The sequence below is a fragment of the Coregonus clupeaformis genome, chromosome 30, assembly GCF_020615455.1.
Source record: "Coregonus clupeaformis isolate EN_2021a chromosome 30, ASM2061545v1, whole genome shotgun sequence".
In the NCBI taxonomy this organism is placed as follows: Eukaryota; Metazoa; Chordata; class Actinopteri; order Salmoniformes; family Salmonidae; genus Coregonus; species Coregonus clupeaformis.
The window spans coordinates 51,113,812-51,128,158 of record NC_059221.1 but is presented as its reverse complement, the minus strand read 5'-3'; the positions used below and the strand labels follow the sequence as shown (position 1 = coordinate 51,128,158).

General features: G+C 44.8%; 1 protein-coding gene across 2 annotated transcripts in view; it reads left to right on the top strand.

Annotated features, from left to right (window-relative positions):
• LOC121569502 (LIM and SH3 domain protein 1-like) overlaps positions 1–13,712 on the top strand; it is a 44,599-nt gene extending 30,887 nt beyond the window's left edge. Inside the window, exons 4-8 of one of the 2 annotated variants that reach the window (XM_045209654.1) lie at positions 2,694–2,801; positions 6,144–6,222; positions 7,391–7,509; positions 7,911–7,997; positions 12,619–13,712. In XM_045209654.1, the coding sequence (XP_045065589.1) occupies positions 2,694–2,801; positions 6,144–6,222; positions 7,391–7,509; positions 7,911–7,997; positions 12,619–12,711 (486 nt within the window). In that variant the 3' untranslated portion in view covers positions 12,712–13,712. Of the gene's footprint in view, positions 1–2,693; positions 2,802–6,143; positions 6,223–7,390; positions 7,510–7,910; positions 11,646–12,618 lie in introns of those variants that run through there. The other variant, XM_041880518.2, reaches the window with a different exon arrangement.
• Positions 13,713–14,347: the final 635 nt, after the last annotated feature.

The following is a 14,347-nucleotide window of genomic DNA, read 5'->3' as shown; positions in this document are numbered from 1 at the left end:
TCCTGCCTATCCTCACAAGGTGTGTGGGGGAGAGGACAGGTCAGCACTCTGTAGAGCTGTGTCAGTCAAACCGCATGAGTCAGCATGGGTTCCAATCTGGCCCAGAGTACACCTCTACCTACTTCCCTGTCTTCTCTCCACTTGCCTGTCTACCAATAAACCAATCAAATACGCAGGGAGTGGGACTGCCCCAATCCTTAAAACAACACAGTCAGTCTGGCTGGCTGTAAGAGGAAAGGAGTGTGGTCATAGAAGTAGAATATATAGATTAGAATAGAGATTGTATTTCTATGAGTGTGAGACTGTTCGGAGTGCTTCTTGGTAATGGATTACGGCAGCAGGCTCTTCCTTGGGTGGGCAGGCAGGTGGATATTAGTTATTGGTGCAGTCTAGCCCAGAGAGAGGGAGAGAAGTGATTTGTCATTGTTGAAATGTCACTGGGCCTGTTGTGTTTCATAGGGAACCTAAATATGTATGTACTTCCATGTGCGTATGACTTGGTACTTAATTAGTGTGTTTGTTTCCTGTAGTGTGTGTATGAATCCACAAGCGTTATGTCAGCGGTACAGTAGGGCAGCAGTGTGTGAGGGAGAGCTGCTATGTTGTTCATTGTTATTAGAGTGATACCCACATGACTCTACATGGGCCACTTCCTCTCATACTGAGGGTCACACTGGGAAGGGAGGGGTAAGCACACACAAGCACAAAGGCCTATGCATCAGGGTTTCTGTTAGCAGGTAATAGCCGGCTTTTGGCCGATTTAAAATAAAATTAAAATAAAGACGATAAATAAAATAGGCGCCGTCCAATTGTCAGAGAGACTAAAAAATCCTATTGAGAAGTAATGCTTTTTAGCCTATTCATTGGTGGAAATACCAGTCAATGTAAATACATTTGACTAGGCATGCTTATCGGTCTATAGGTTAATTTGTTTAATTTAGTCCAATTAATTTGCCACATACAGATACAGAGCCTTTGAGTGGAAAATATGTCAGACAGCACGAGAGCTGCTGCTGAAGCATCTCAAACAGCAAATCCATATGGTGCTTTCAAGACTTCAGGTCGGAAAGTCGGAGCTCTAGAAAGAGGCCCGAGTTCCAGACTTGGAATTCCGAGTTAGATGACCGTTCAAAACGATTTTTCCCAGTCGGAGCTAGTTTTTTCCCCCCCCCAGAGTTCCTAGTTGACGTGAACACACTGAAATCGGATTTAGGCAATAGGCAACGGAAGTCAGGCTTCATCAGCGCATCACACACCACTTTGCAATGACCTGGAGGCAGTATGCATTTCGAAAAAATATACTTAATTGTTTGAAACCTGAACGTTTTACTACATATGAGGCATGTCTTACCTTGTTTCAAAGTAGCCTAGCCAAAATCATGCAATTATTTCATATAAACTTTCTTTCATTGTCCAGTATCCAAAGGCACAATTGTAGTCGTATTATCAACCTATGCTAGTTGTTGCATATTAGATCTCCCCTCTTTCTAAATGTCTAACGGATATTTTCATCCGTCTCATGAAACCGCGCCCATGTGCGGTACGTGTTTTCCCGCTAATTGCATTATGAAACGAATGTTCGCGCGTAACCTGCTGCCTTGTGCACATTGCTGTGATTTATAATGTGAAGAAATAATAGTTTATCAACATTTTAAGCTACTGTCCTAGAGTCTGTTTGGAATAGCTTATTTCTTTCTCAACAAACTGACCAATAGAATAGGTAAACATTTCTACTATGGGGGATAGTAGATCGACATGGGCTAGTGATTTTGCTGTTCGTTAGGCCTACTCGTCTTGTTGGCTGAGGAAAACTAAATGTGGACAGTTATTCTAGCATCTTCAAAGTGCACATTGTTGCATCCTCAACTTGCATTTTCTGTTAATATTAATTACCGTCATCTAAATGTGATTTCTGGCATTCTGAGAACTGTGGGTGGACGCCCTAATCCGGTTACGCTACCAATGCATATGGGTCCAGTACATTTGTCAAATGTCAGGTAAATTTAAAATGCTGCCAGTCAAATGTCCGACGCCACATTTTCCTGACAGTAACCCTGCTATGCATACACCGTACATCCATGCGCATTAAAACACACGTGCCCTCTCTGTTGGATACACATACACCTCTTGGTGTGACCTTATAAGGCTATGTCAGCACATCCTGTGTGTTTGGTCTCACTGCCCTGGCAACAGGAAGTGACTGTCACCACCACTACTGAGAGAGGAGGGATTGTGGGCGGGCCACACACACACACACACACTCTAAAAATCATTAAAACTATAGCCTATGTTTATTTACATTTAATTCGTGTCTAGTTATATGTACATAGCTACCTAAATTACCTCGTACCCCTGCACATCGACTCTGTACTGGTACCCCGTGTATATAGCAACGTTATCGTTACTCAATGTGTATTATTACTACTTTTATTAATACGTGTTATTACTTTTCTATTATTTCTGTATTTTCTCTGCATTGTTGGGAAGGGCCGGTAAGCATTTCACTGTTAGTCTACACCTGTTGTTGCTGATGAAAAAATGGCTTTATAAATACATTTGATTTGTTGTTTACGAAGCATGTGCTGAATAAAATGTGTTATTTTTGACTCTATGAAACGTTTGACTCTTGACGTGTGTTGTGATTTACTATGACTATGCAGTGTGGTCTGACCAGGTGGGATTGTGTGTTCCAGGTGCAGTACAAGGAGGAGTTTGAGAAGAACAAAGGGAAAGGTTTCAGTGCTGTGGCCGACACGCCAGAGATGCAGAGAATCAAGAAAACACAGGACCATATCAGCAACGTACGTCTATCTGTCAACACTCACACACAGTACCTATCACAGGACAGACTCAACAACCAGTCCACCGCTCGCCCTTCTCCTCTCTCTCAGGTTGTCTCAAATGGTACCCTGGTCAAAAGTAGTGTACTATAGGGAATCGGGTGCCATTTGGGACGCTGCCTCAGCCCTACACTGTCCACCCACTTCATATTCTGAGTGGGTGCCAATCATCACAGGTGGCCAGCCTGCCTGTCTTTCTATCCCTTATCTGCAGTGCTGGCTCCTTGAAGACATCTCTCTCTCTCGCTCTACTCTCGCTCTTATATATACACTGGCCAAAGGTATGTGGACACCTGCTTGTCGAACATCATTCAAAAATCACGAGCATTAATATGGAGTTGGTCCCCCCTCTGCTGCTATAACAGCCTCCACTCTTCTGTGAAGGCTTTCTACTAGATGTTGGAACATTGCTGCCGGGACTTGCTTCCATTCAGCCATGAGCATTAGTGAGGTCGGGCACTGATGTTGGGCGATTAGGCCTGGCTCGCAGTCAGCGTTCCAATTCAGTCAAGTTCTTCCAAACCGATTTCAGTATGGACCTCGCTTTGTGTACAGGGGTATTGTCATGCTGAAACAGGAAAGGGCCTTCCCCAAACTGTTGCCACAAAGTTGGAAGCACAGAATCATCTAGAATGTTATTGTATGCTGTAGCGTTAACATTTCCCTTCACTGGAACTAAGGGGCCTAGCCCAAACCATGAAAAACAGCCCCAGACCATTATTCCTTCTCCACCAAACTTTACAGTTGGCACTATGCATTCAGGCAGGTAGCGTTCTCCTGGCATCCGCCAAACCCAGATTCGCCCGTCGGACTGCCAGATGGTGAAGCGTGATTCATCACTCCAGAGAACACGTTTCCACTGCTCCAGTGTCCAATGGCGGTGAGCTTTACACCACTCCAGCCGACGCTTGGCATTGCGCATGGTGATCTGAGGCGTGTGTGCGGCTGTTCGGCCATGGAAACCCATTTCATGAAGCTCCTGATGAACAGTTATTGTGCTGACGTTGCTTCCAATAGCAGTTTGGAACTCGGTAGTGAGTGTTGCAATCGAGGACAGACTATTTTTACTCGCTACGCGCTTCAGCACTCGGCGGTCTCGTTCTGTGAGCTTGTGTGGCCTACCACTTCACGGCTGAGCTGTTGTTGCTCCTAGACGTTTCCACTTCACAATAACAGCACTTACAGTTGACCGGGGCCACGTTGAAAGTAACTGAGCGCTTCGGTACGGGCCATTCTACTGCCTAGGTTTGTCTATGTAGATTGCATGACTGTGTGCTCTTTTTATTTATTTTTTTACACCTGTCAGCAACGGGTGTGGCTGAAATAGCCAAATCCACTCATTTCAAGGGGTGTCCACATACTTTTAGCCATGTAGTGTATGTATGCATGCACCTCCTCACCACTCTATGGATGTGCAGATTGTCTGTTAGTCCAGAAGTGATGTGTGTCTATCTAGGCTGACTGAAGCTTGGGCACAGGGTTATGTTACTATGTCCCTCTGTGATCCTCTGTTGCAGAAGGCGGCTGCCTAGGGCCTTGCTTCCTCTGGCAGACCAAGGACACACACCCTGACATGGCAGCACATAGTGTCCCTGCTAATAACTTAATGAGTATGGAGGGGGATGGTTAATTACTGCTTTCATACAGGAACAGATCCTGTGTGTCTGAGACGGTGGAAACAGACACAGGATGATTATACAACCCCCCCCCCCCTCTCCCCACACATCAACACTTCAACAACCCCAGGCAAATACGGAGAGAAGAGAAACACACGTTCATCATGAAGTGTTTTGAGAAGTGCGTAACAACGTCCCAGCTGTGAACAGTGTGTGTGTGGACAGACCAAGCCAAGGGGAGCAGCTGATGATCTCCTTCTTGCTCTCCTTCCTCCTTTCCCCACTCTCTCCCTCCTCACCCTCATTAGGCCAGTGAGAGACAGACATGTCAGCTTGTTCAGCTCTCTTCTCTGAAATGTCAGATGTCCAACTCCAGCCCCCTCTCATTCCCTGCTGTCTGTCTGGACTTGTCTACCTAGTCCCTGTCTGTCTCTCTCGCTCCTTCTTGTCTGAACATTCAGTTGTTTTCTCAATTTCTCTCTCCCTTCCTCTCACCTTTCACTTTCTCCTGATTCATGTTGTGAAGGTTAAGAGGAGGGGGGGTCTCTTTTGTGTCCGGGAGTGGGACTGACAAGGGCTGGGCTTTTCCTGTTCACAGTCACACACACACACACACACACACACCATCTGTGTGCAACCTTCGCCTTCAAAAACAAACAGAAGTAATATCAGACACACGCTCTCTCACATATTGAACAAATTGCTCGCTGTCTCGCATTAAAAAAACGATTTTCTTCTCACAGTCACTGAACGCAATGTCCTCACACACACTGACACTTAACACTCATCTCATCCAGTCAGTCTGTGAATACACTTGTCTCGGACAGCCTGAACACACTGGCCTCTTTCACCCAGCCGGGGAGGGAGGGAGGGAGGGAGGGAGGGAGGGAGGGAGGGAGAGGGCAGAATCTAGGCTGTGTAAGTCTGTCTGTTGTCAGTCAGGCTGGGAATATGGGTAGGGCTGTTCTACTGCAGTAAATGATCTGTCCCTCTCAGGTGTATTGGTCTGGTGGTCATTTTGAGATGAATGCTGTCTCTGTCTCTCTGTGATGTTGGCTGGGTTATTATGTTAGGACTGGTGCTGCTTGTGGTGATGCAGCTTTGATTTACCTGAATAAACAAGGAGATGTTCTCACCCACTGTTTATATTAGATGTTTAGGCATGATATATTTTGCACCATTCTCTTTCTATCTGTCTGTGTTCCTCCTTTGGGTCTCTGTTTCTCTTTCAATGTCTTACCCTCGCTTTAGGCCTGTCTCTCTCGCTCTCTCTCTCTACTTTTTCTCACTGTTCCTCATGATGTGTCAGCAAGGGTTGCTAGGCAGCGCTGAGGTCACCCAACTTCCGGCTGCGATGTAATTTCCTCTGTGTCAGCAGGCCTATTGTAGAAACAGAGCAGCACGTAGCCTAGCAGTGTAGGCCCCCACCTATTACACATACACACAGCCTGCCTGCCTGGGGGAGGGATCTGGAGACACCTGCTGGACACGACAGGAACTGCACTTTATTTCCCTTCTCCAAAAAGCCATATGCTGGACTGGGAAAGTCAACAGGATGCAATCAGGGTTTTCTTATCAAACTAAGCAGCACCATACATGACGTCTGGGTGTTATATCTAGTCACACTGTATAAGAGCTAAATGACAAATGTCACAATGTAACGTGTGTATGTGTTTTGTCTGTACAGATTAAGTACCACGAGGAGTTTGAGAAGAACAGGATGGGAGGAGAAATCCCATCTCCCCAGCCCAACAGCCCCAATCCAGGTACACATGCTGTCACATACACGAAACATACGCACTATGAAAAAACATTTATTAAAGATGCACTATGCCATTTCCTGGTTGCTAAAATTTGGTTACATATTGCAGCGTTAACATCAGTGAGAGTAGACAAATGGTTACATTATCCCTGGGCATTAAATGTGTTTGATCTTTCTTCTCTGTGGACAGTTCCTGTTTTTAGCACACATGAATACAATGGTTGTGAGCTAGTGGTTAACCTGTGCATTCACTATGTACATATTATCACCTCTCAATATCACAGAGTCATTGTTATAATAGTTGACTGAAAAGCGCTAAATGATGGCTGCATGTTTTGACTTGCCGTGTTGTGGAGTTCTCTGTATCAGAGCCCTGGGGCTGACGAATGGGATGCCAGTTAGATGGAGGGATAGAGGGGGAATACAGCAGGAGGAGAGACAGAGGGGGGGGGAGGGGGGTTCAGAGTGCCGGGTACGGGGGGGGGTTCAGAGTGCCGGGGACTGGGGGAGCCGTTTGTCAGACTAAGTAGCCAGAAATGTCTATCCTTCACTCTGATTCAATCACTCAATCTCTCCCGCTAACATTACTCTCTCCCCAACTCTCTCTCGCTCTCTCTCCCCCCATCCTTCCAGTTCTCTGCTGCCAATGACTGGAACGAATTGCAAAAATCTCTGAAGCTGGAGACTCTTATCTACCTCAATAACTTTAAGCATCAGTTGTCAGAGCACCTTACCGATCACTGCACCTGTACACAGCCCATCTGAAATTAGCCCACCCAACTACCTCATCCCTATATTGTTATTTATTTTGCTCTTTTGCACCCCAGTATCTCTATTTGCACATAATCTCTTGCACATCTAGCATTCCAGTGTTAATACTATTGTAATTATTTTGCACTATAGCCTATTTATTGCCTTACCTCCATAACTTGCTACATTTGCACACACTGTATATATATTTTCTGTTGTATTTTTGACTTTATGTTTTTTACCCCATATGTAATTCTGTGTTGTTTTTATTGCACTGCTTTGCTTTATCTTGGCCAGGTCGCAGTTGTAAATGAGAACCTGTTCTCAACTGGCTTACCTGGTTAAATAAAGGTTAAATAAAAAATAAAAATAAATCTCTCCTTTTCCCCCCTCCGTCTCTCTCTCCTTCCCTCTCTCACCAGTGTTCCAGCAGCAGCAGCCCTACCAGCCCCCTGCTGCGTCTAAGAACTACAACTATGAGCCAGCAGCGGCACCTGGACCAGTCCGCCAGGCGGCCGCCGCCCCCCCTCCCAGCTCCGGGGTGAGACAGAGACCCTCCTATCTACTGTGTTAGGATCCGTCCCAAACTGCACCCTATTCCCTATTTAAAGCACTGCTTTTGACCAGGGCCCATTGGGGTCTGGTCAAAAGTAGTGCACTATATAGGGAATAGGATGCCATTTGGGACACAGACACTGTTCTCTCTGCATGGTCCAGGTGGAACCCACTGTGTGTGGCAGTATCCACATGACCCCCCCTTGTAGCTTTGTCTTGTTAGCAGAGACTGACTGTCTCTGTTGTTGAAGGTGGTGTTATAGGAACTTCATCTTATTCCCTTTCTCCATACCTTCTCCCTTCCCTCTCCTCCGATTCCCTTTACATCCCCTCTCCCTCCATCTCTCCCTCACTCTCTCCACCCCCCCCCCTTCTCTTTCTGTGTAGAAGCGGTACCAGGCGGTGTATGACTATGCTGCAGCCGACGAGGACGAGGTGGGCTTCCTGGAGGGAGACGTGATCGTAGACGTGCAGGTGATCGACGAGGGCTGGATGTACGGCCGTGTGGAGCGCACTGGCCAGCAGGGCATGCTGCCTGCTAACTACGTAGAGGCCATCTGATCTGAGAAAGAGAAGTGGGGAGGAGGGGGGAAGAGAGAGAAGGAGGGAGGGAGAGAAGAGAATGAAAAGCCCAGTGCCGTCTCCTCTTAATGCCGCTTTCTCTTTCTTTCACTCTTGTTCTCTGATCTGACCTGTAAGACCCCCCTTCCTCCCCAATCTCCCTCCCCTCCCAACCCCCCCTGGTCTGCTCTCCTCCAACGACAGACTCCCTCTGTCTGTCTCTCTGTCTGTGCTGCCGTCTGTCTGAATGTCTGTTTGTCTTCCTGTCTCTGTCCCAATTCGTCGGTCCACTATAAGTGCTGTCACAAGTGGAATTTAAGTCTTACAGAAGTAACATACCTCCATCTTACAGGCTATATATATACGTCAGGGGTCATACAATGTATCACAACTCGATCCTAGCTACAGCACTTCATATTCCAGCAAACTATGATGCAAAACGATATGAACCCTTCCCCCACCTCGTCAATCAAGTTGCCATGACAGCAGAGAACTGCGGCCAATGTGTGCATGTGAAAATGAGTTTGGAATGTGGGTGTGGCATCTTCAGAAGGTTTTTTTGTTTCCTTTTTCTTTTCCATTTTTGCAACAGGCTGAAATTGGCCTGACTGGAAGCTCAGTGTAGAATCTTACTGTATCTGGGCAGTTAGAACAAAGCTTGAATATTTGACTTGTGTACATTCCATTAACCCTCAATACCCCATTGTTGTCGCATCAGCCAGTCAGTGAGCATTCTACAGTATCAGTCTTACCGGAGAGGTCTTATATATTTCTATAACTACGCATTTATCAATATTACACTTATGTGTCCTCACCGGTCTTACCCTGTCCTGCACTGCATTGTGGGTATTGTTCTGAAACTAAACTGGAATCCTATCTTAACTGAAGAGCACCTCCTGCCCTTGCCTTGTACCTCCAGTTCAGGCATTTTAAGTACAGGAGGGATCAGGGACGAGTTAGTTAGGAGACGTGGTTACAATCACACTCGCCATGTCATCACCTTAGTCAGTGGGTGTGAATATATTCCTCATTCTTGGCTGTCTCCCGCTCGCAGCCTCAAATTCCTTCCGACAGTCTTACAGAAAGAAGAGTGACGTGATGGTGGTAATGTAAATGGTTGGGGTGGAGAGGGGGTGGGATCAGGCCAGCCCCGCCCCTATTCCAAGAGAACCAACATCCGAGTTGACCAATTGTAAGCACGAAGGCCAAACACAATTCTGTATTGTGATTTATTTAATTTTTTTATGTCATTCCATTGGTTTTGTGATTGAACATTCCAATCCTTAGTTATGAGAAGTGTGTTGAACTGAGGTCAAAAATCCTGGCTGTGGTAAATGTTATTGTTGTTTTTTCCTTTGATTTTGTTGGTATTGTAAGAGGCTTATTTTAAAACTGTCAATGTATCAAATACATTTAAGAAATAAAACGGCAACTTGATTTATGAACCAATAAGGCACGCTAGTTTGTCTAGACGTGTGCATATGCTGGGTTAGCAATCCCACAGATTTAGATCCATGGGGTTAGTCAACCATCAACCTCCTGGGTTATCATGTATTTGCCTGATAATCGTCAACCCTGTTTGCCTGTTTTTATTGTGCCAACTCATGACTGGACTATCTCGCCCAGTTGTCTCTTGTCCTTGAAACTCAGGAGTGGAGAGCAATGTTCTGGAGTGCCACTGGGTCATGAATTCACATGCTTATTAATGAGCAGTCGTCATGGCGCATAGTAACATTAGGCCCGCCCTCTCACCTGCATTATGATATTTCTGACATTCTATAGTCACACATTTCCATAGGACATTCCCTACCAGTATAGGGGAACCTGTGTTACATTGTTGTTGCACAGAAAACTGAGATATTGTTACACAACAATGACTTAACTTTCAAAGTAGTAGCTACAAGATCGGTCTGGCTGTCCTATCATGGGCAGATTCTTCCAGCGATGATGATCGTGGTACATTCCATGTTCTAAGGGACAGAGTAAGGCTTGGAGAGGGACATGGTTCAGTAGAGGGTGAACTCTACATCCTCCTTGACCTCTTACGTCTCCCTTTCCTTATCTTTCCCACCCTACTGTTTCTTTCTCTTCTCTGTGATGCACTGTGACTGTCACAGATGAGGGGAAGTTCAGCTTTATAAAAAGAAAACAACAATACTCTCACCATGTAGCTTGTTGACGATATTGTACAGTAGTTTGGGGTTATAGGTCATGGTGCTGGGGGAAGGGGCTTTGCCTGCAGACTAAAGCTGTAGTGTGGAATGATTTGATGTAATGAGGTGAGGGGCAGTGTAAGGGGTGAACAGTACCCATTTTAATACCAGTGTGGTGGAACACGTCGGACAATAAGTAGGTGTTGACTGTTCATATCATTTTGGCTTCAACTTTGTAATGTGATGAGTTATGGCAATTATGTTTAAATGAATTGGAATGAACACACCTCAACCTGACTAGATAATCAGATTGCCATGCAGATAAAAAGGTACGTCTAGGCCTGCATTTAGCATCTATGACCTCTTTACTTGACAACTGGACATTTTAACTCCTACACTGTATGAAGGGACGTTTTGGGGCCGAGCTATTTCAAGTCTAATTGCTTTGCTGCAGTAACTGAAGAAAGTAAAGAGGAAGAAGAGGTGTTTTGGCTTGAAGTTAGTGGAGTGTTGTTCTTGGAGTTTTTATGAATTTGGATTGCCTTGTACAATATCTGCAGTCAATGCCTTGGCTACTTGGAGGCCTTGGCTTGGGTGTGTTTTACAGATAGGGGGGAAACAAGCCCACGTTGACTGCCACAGCTGTTTTTCCTTTGCAGTGAAGTGAGATGGATTTGTTTTAGTTGCTAGGTGGATTTAGGAGGGAGGTGAATGATGGTTATAGTTGATTGGAAGGAAACAAATCCAAAGTGGCCAAAGACAAGCCAATGGTGTTTTTGTGTGACGAGTGGTGATGGACCACAGTGGCAAGGGATAGACATTATTAATGTACCATGTTATAGTCTAATGGGCTGGATGGGGCTAGGAGAGAGGTGCTGTTAACACATACTACCCCCAACCTGAGAGGGGGAGGGGGGCGGCAAGGACAAATACTTGGAATTCGCCAGGAGACCAATATGCTCCTCTGCTTTGGTGTCACTCCTTTTACACCTCTGCTGTATCATATCATCACCTTGTTCTCCCCCAATGTATATGATCCTATCAGTCCTATGGCCAAGAGTCCTCCAACCCTCAACCCCAATTAAAGACTCCTGTGTCATATGCTTCTGATTAATCAATGATTCCCTGCTCTTGTATGATACTGGTATAGAAAGTGCAGATATAAATCACATCAACCAAACACTGACCTAGCATTCTGACCAATGTTGTGCATTCCATCAAAAAATGATTTTGTTTTGATATTTTTGTTATTCCTATTTTTTAACATGCATATATTGACATTCTTTCAAAAAAAGAAATCAGACTCCAGTTGAATTTAAGGACCTGATAATAGCATCTCATGTTGTCCTGTTACAGCACTTCGAATTGTACTTAATGATTCTACAGATTCAATAAAATGTCATTTTTACTCAGGAGCGTCAAGTATTATTTGCTTCCTTCAGTGTAAATGGGTCTTCATTCGGTGTGATTCCTTGGCTATATAACGACGAGTTTGCTGTACACTGACAACGCAGATTGAATGTATTGAATGTATATGGGATTGGGCCCTTGGCAAAAATATGTCCCTTTTTTTACGCTACTTCCCACCCTGGTTTTAATGTCTACCGGCATGCTTCCACGCGTAAAATATTGTAGAACGCATCTGGCGGGGAGGGGTTTCATTAATAGCTCGGTCTATTTCCGATCTCCCCCGATCTGTACCGGTGTTGAGGCTACCAATTTCTTCGTCGTGTATTCTGGCGATACATCTGCATCCTCCATTTCTGGCATTCTCATCATGTTGGACATTTTAGTTTTGATGTTTTTCGCCATCATGGGACTCGTTTTCCTATCCTACATCATTTACATGCTATGATGTGTGTCCGGATTTTGGACCCAGCGGGTGGACGGGCCGGGAAATAAAAAGATGCGTGGTAAGCCTCTGCTGCATCCGCGGTACCCATCGCTGACAATGGTAAACAGCGCACACAGATTAAAACGTTTTTTACTAACAATTCTGTAAAGCTGTATTGCAATAAATCAGCCCCTTATGCTCTGTAGTTATTGAATTATCGGTGTAAAATTGCGAAGATAAAATTATTTCATTTTTGTATATATAAGAGTGCTAAAACATTGATGGGCTATATAAGAATATTTTTCAGAATAATATGAAACCAGTTTTTCTGCAGCGTTATGATACGGGAATATTTTTTCATACTATTATAAATCTTTCTACCGGTATTTATTTTCCTTCATTTATTAATGGTGATTAAGGTGATGTGCACTCCCTTTACCCTGTGTCCCTCAGGATATAAATAAAAGGAAATAATAACACAGACGGGGAGCTTTATAAATGTGACACATCTGTGCATCCTGCTCATCCTGCTGCATCTCTGTTCCAGGGAGGAGTGCTCTTCTACGTGGAGGAGAAGGGGGGCTTTACTGCCACTCTGGGGGAAATGAAGATTGCCCATCAGAGGGGGAAGACCTTGTAGGACAGATAGACTGGCAGCTGGTGGACACTTCCCCTCTCTGTTGGTCTCTGTAGATTCAGCCAACCTACTATGACGACCTTCAGGAGATCGGGTCTCTTGTACCCTAGTAGGCTCCAATAGGCAACCCCTGTACCCTACGCTCCATCCCTTCTGACTCCTCTACTAAAATGATTATTTATCTGTGTGTAAAACGCATATGAGTTAGTAAAATGAGCAAGGATGTAAAGCTATAAGGAGTAAGGTTGTATTGCAGTGGTTTTGTTAGTGCCTATTTGATTACACTCTGAGTGTGCAATGTGCAATATCGCCATGTTAAGTGCATGGTTTTGTGAAGTCACTACACTTGCTACTATCCTAAACTGTGTTAGGCTTTATAAATAAGTAAGTCAAAGGATGGAGTGACTCCATCCTATCAATGACCTTGGACAGCTATTATCTTCTTAGTCAAAGTGGTTTTCTATGAACAGGCTGAGATGCTCTTGATTGACCTCTACTTTATATAAGTGTTGAAGCAGGAATATGTCTTCTCTGCCCTTTACAATCAGTGAACCTATAGACCAGGGGGTTGTGTTAATACAATAGATATTAGCCACAGTCACACAGACAGAGATTATATATTGACATGTCGGTACTAACAAATTAAGACATTAAAAGTACTAACAACAATCATGTTAGGGGAGAGAGATTATTGTATTGGGTCTGAGCTAAACTGTTTGTCAGAAGCTGTTTGTTGTCCTGGAAGAGAGGTATTCCAACTATAATCATTGCATTAAATTGATAGGATCCGGAGGTAACATATCATCACTGTTGTCACTAATCATTGAACACATGAATGACTGATTTATCTGAACAGTATTGATAACAGTCGAGTCGTCCACACACAATGCATGTTTTTATCACTCAGATTCATCACTGGAGTTTTAGTGTTATATTTATCAGCACCAAGGCAAATGGCGATATTTTTGTGTTAAGTCATTGAAATAAAGATTTGTGCACGAAAACTGGCTAACTTTATTTCACTTCAAAATGCATGACTGTGCATAGGTATTCGAGAGGTAGTGAATCATTTTAGGATTTTTTTTGTGCCTACATTGGAAGGTTTGAGTACAGAAGAAACAAGATCGCAAGCCAGGTGGACCTCATGCCAATTGCTTCATGTTGACATGAGAGGGAAGGTCGTCGAGGCTGGCCGTGACCGGGAGACCCATGGGGCGGCGCACAATCGGCCCAGCGTCGTCCAGGGTAGGGGAGGGAATGGCCGGCAGGGATGTAGCTCAGTTGGTAGAGCATGGCGTTTGCAACGCCAGGGTTGTAGGTTCGATTCCCACGGGGGGCCAGTATGGAAAAAATAAAATAATGTATGCACTCACTAACTAACTGTAAGTCGCTCTGGATAAGAGCGTCTGCTAAATGACTAAAATGTAAATGTAAGGTGTGCGCACATACAGTGGGAAAAACATTAGGAACACCTAATATTGAGTTGCGCCCCAATTTGCCCTCAAACAGCCTCAATTCGTCAGGGCATGGACTCTACAAGGTGTCGAAAGCGTTCCACAGGGATGCTGGCCCTTATTGACTCCAATGCTTCCCACAGTTGTGTCGAGTTGGCTGGATCTCCATTGGGTGGTGGACCATT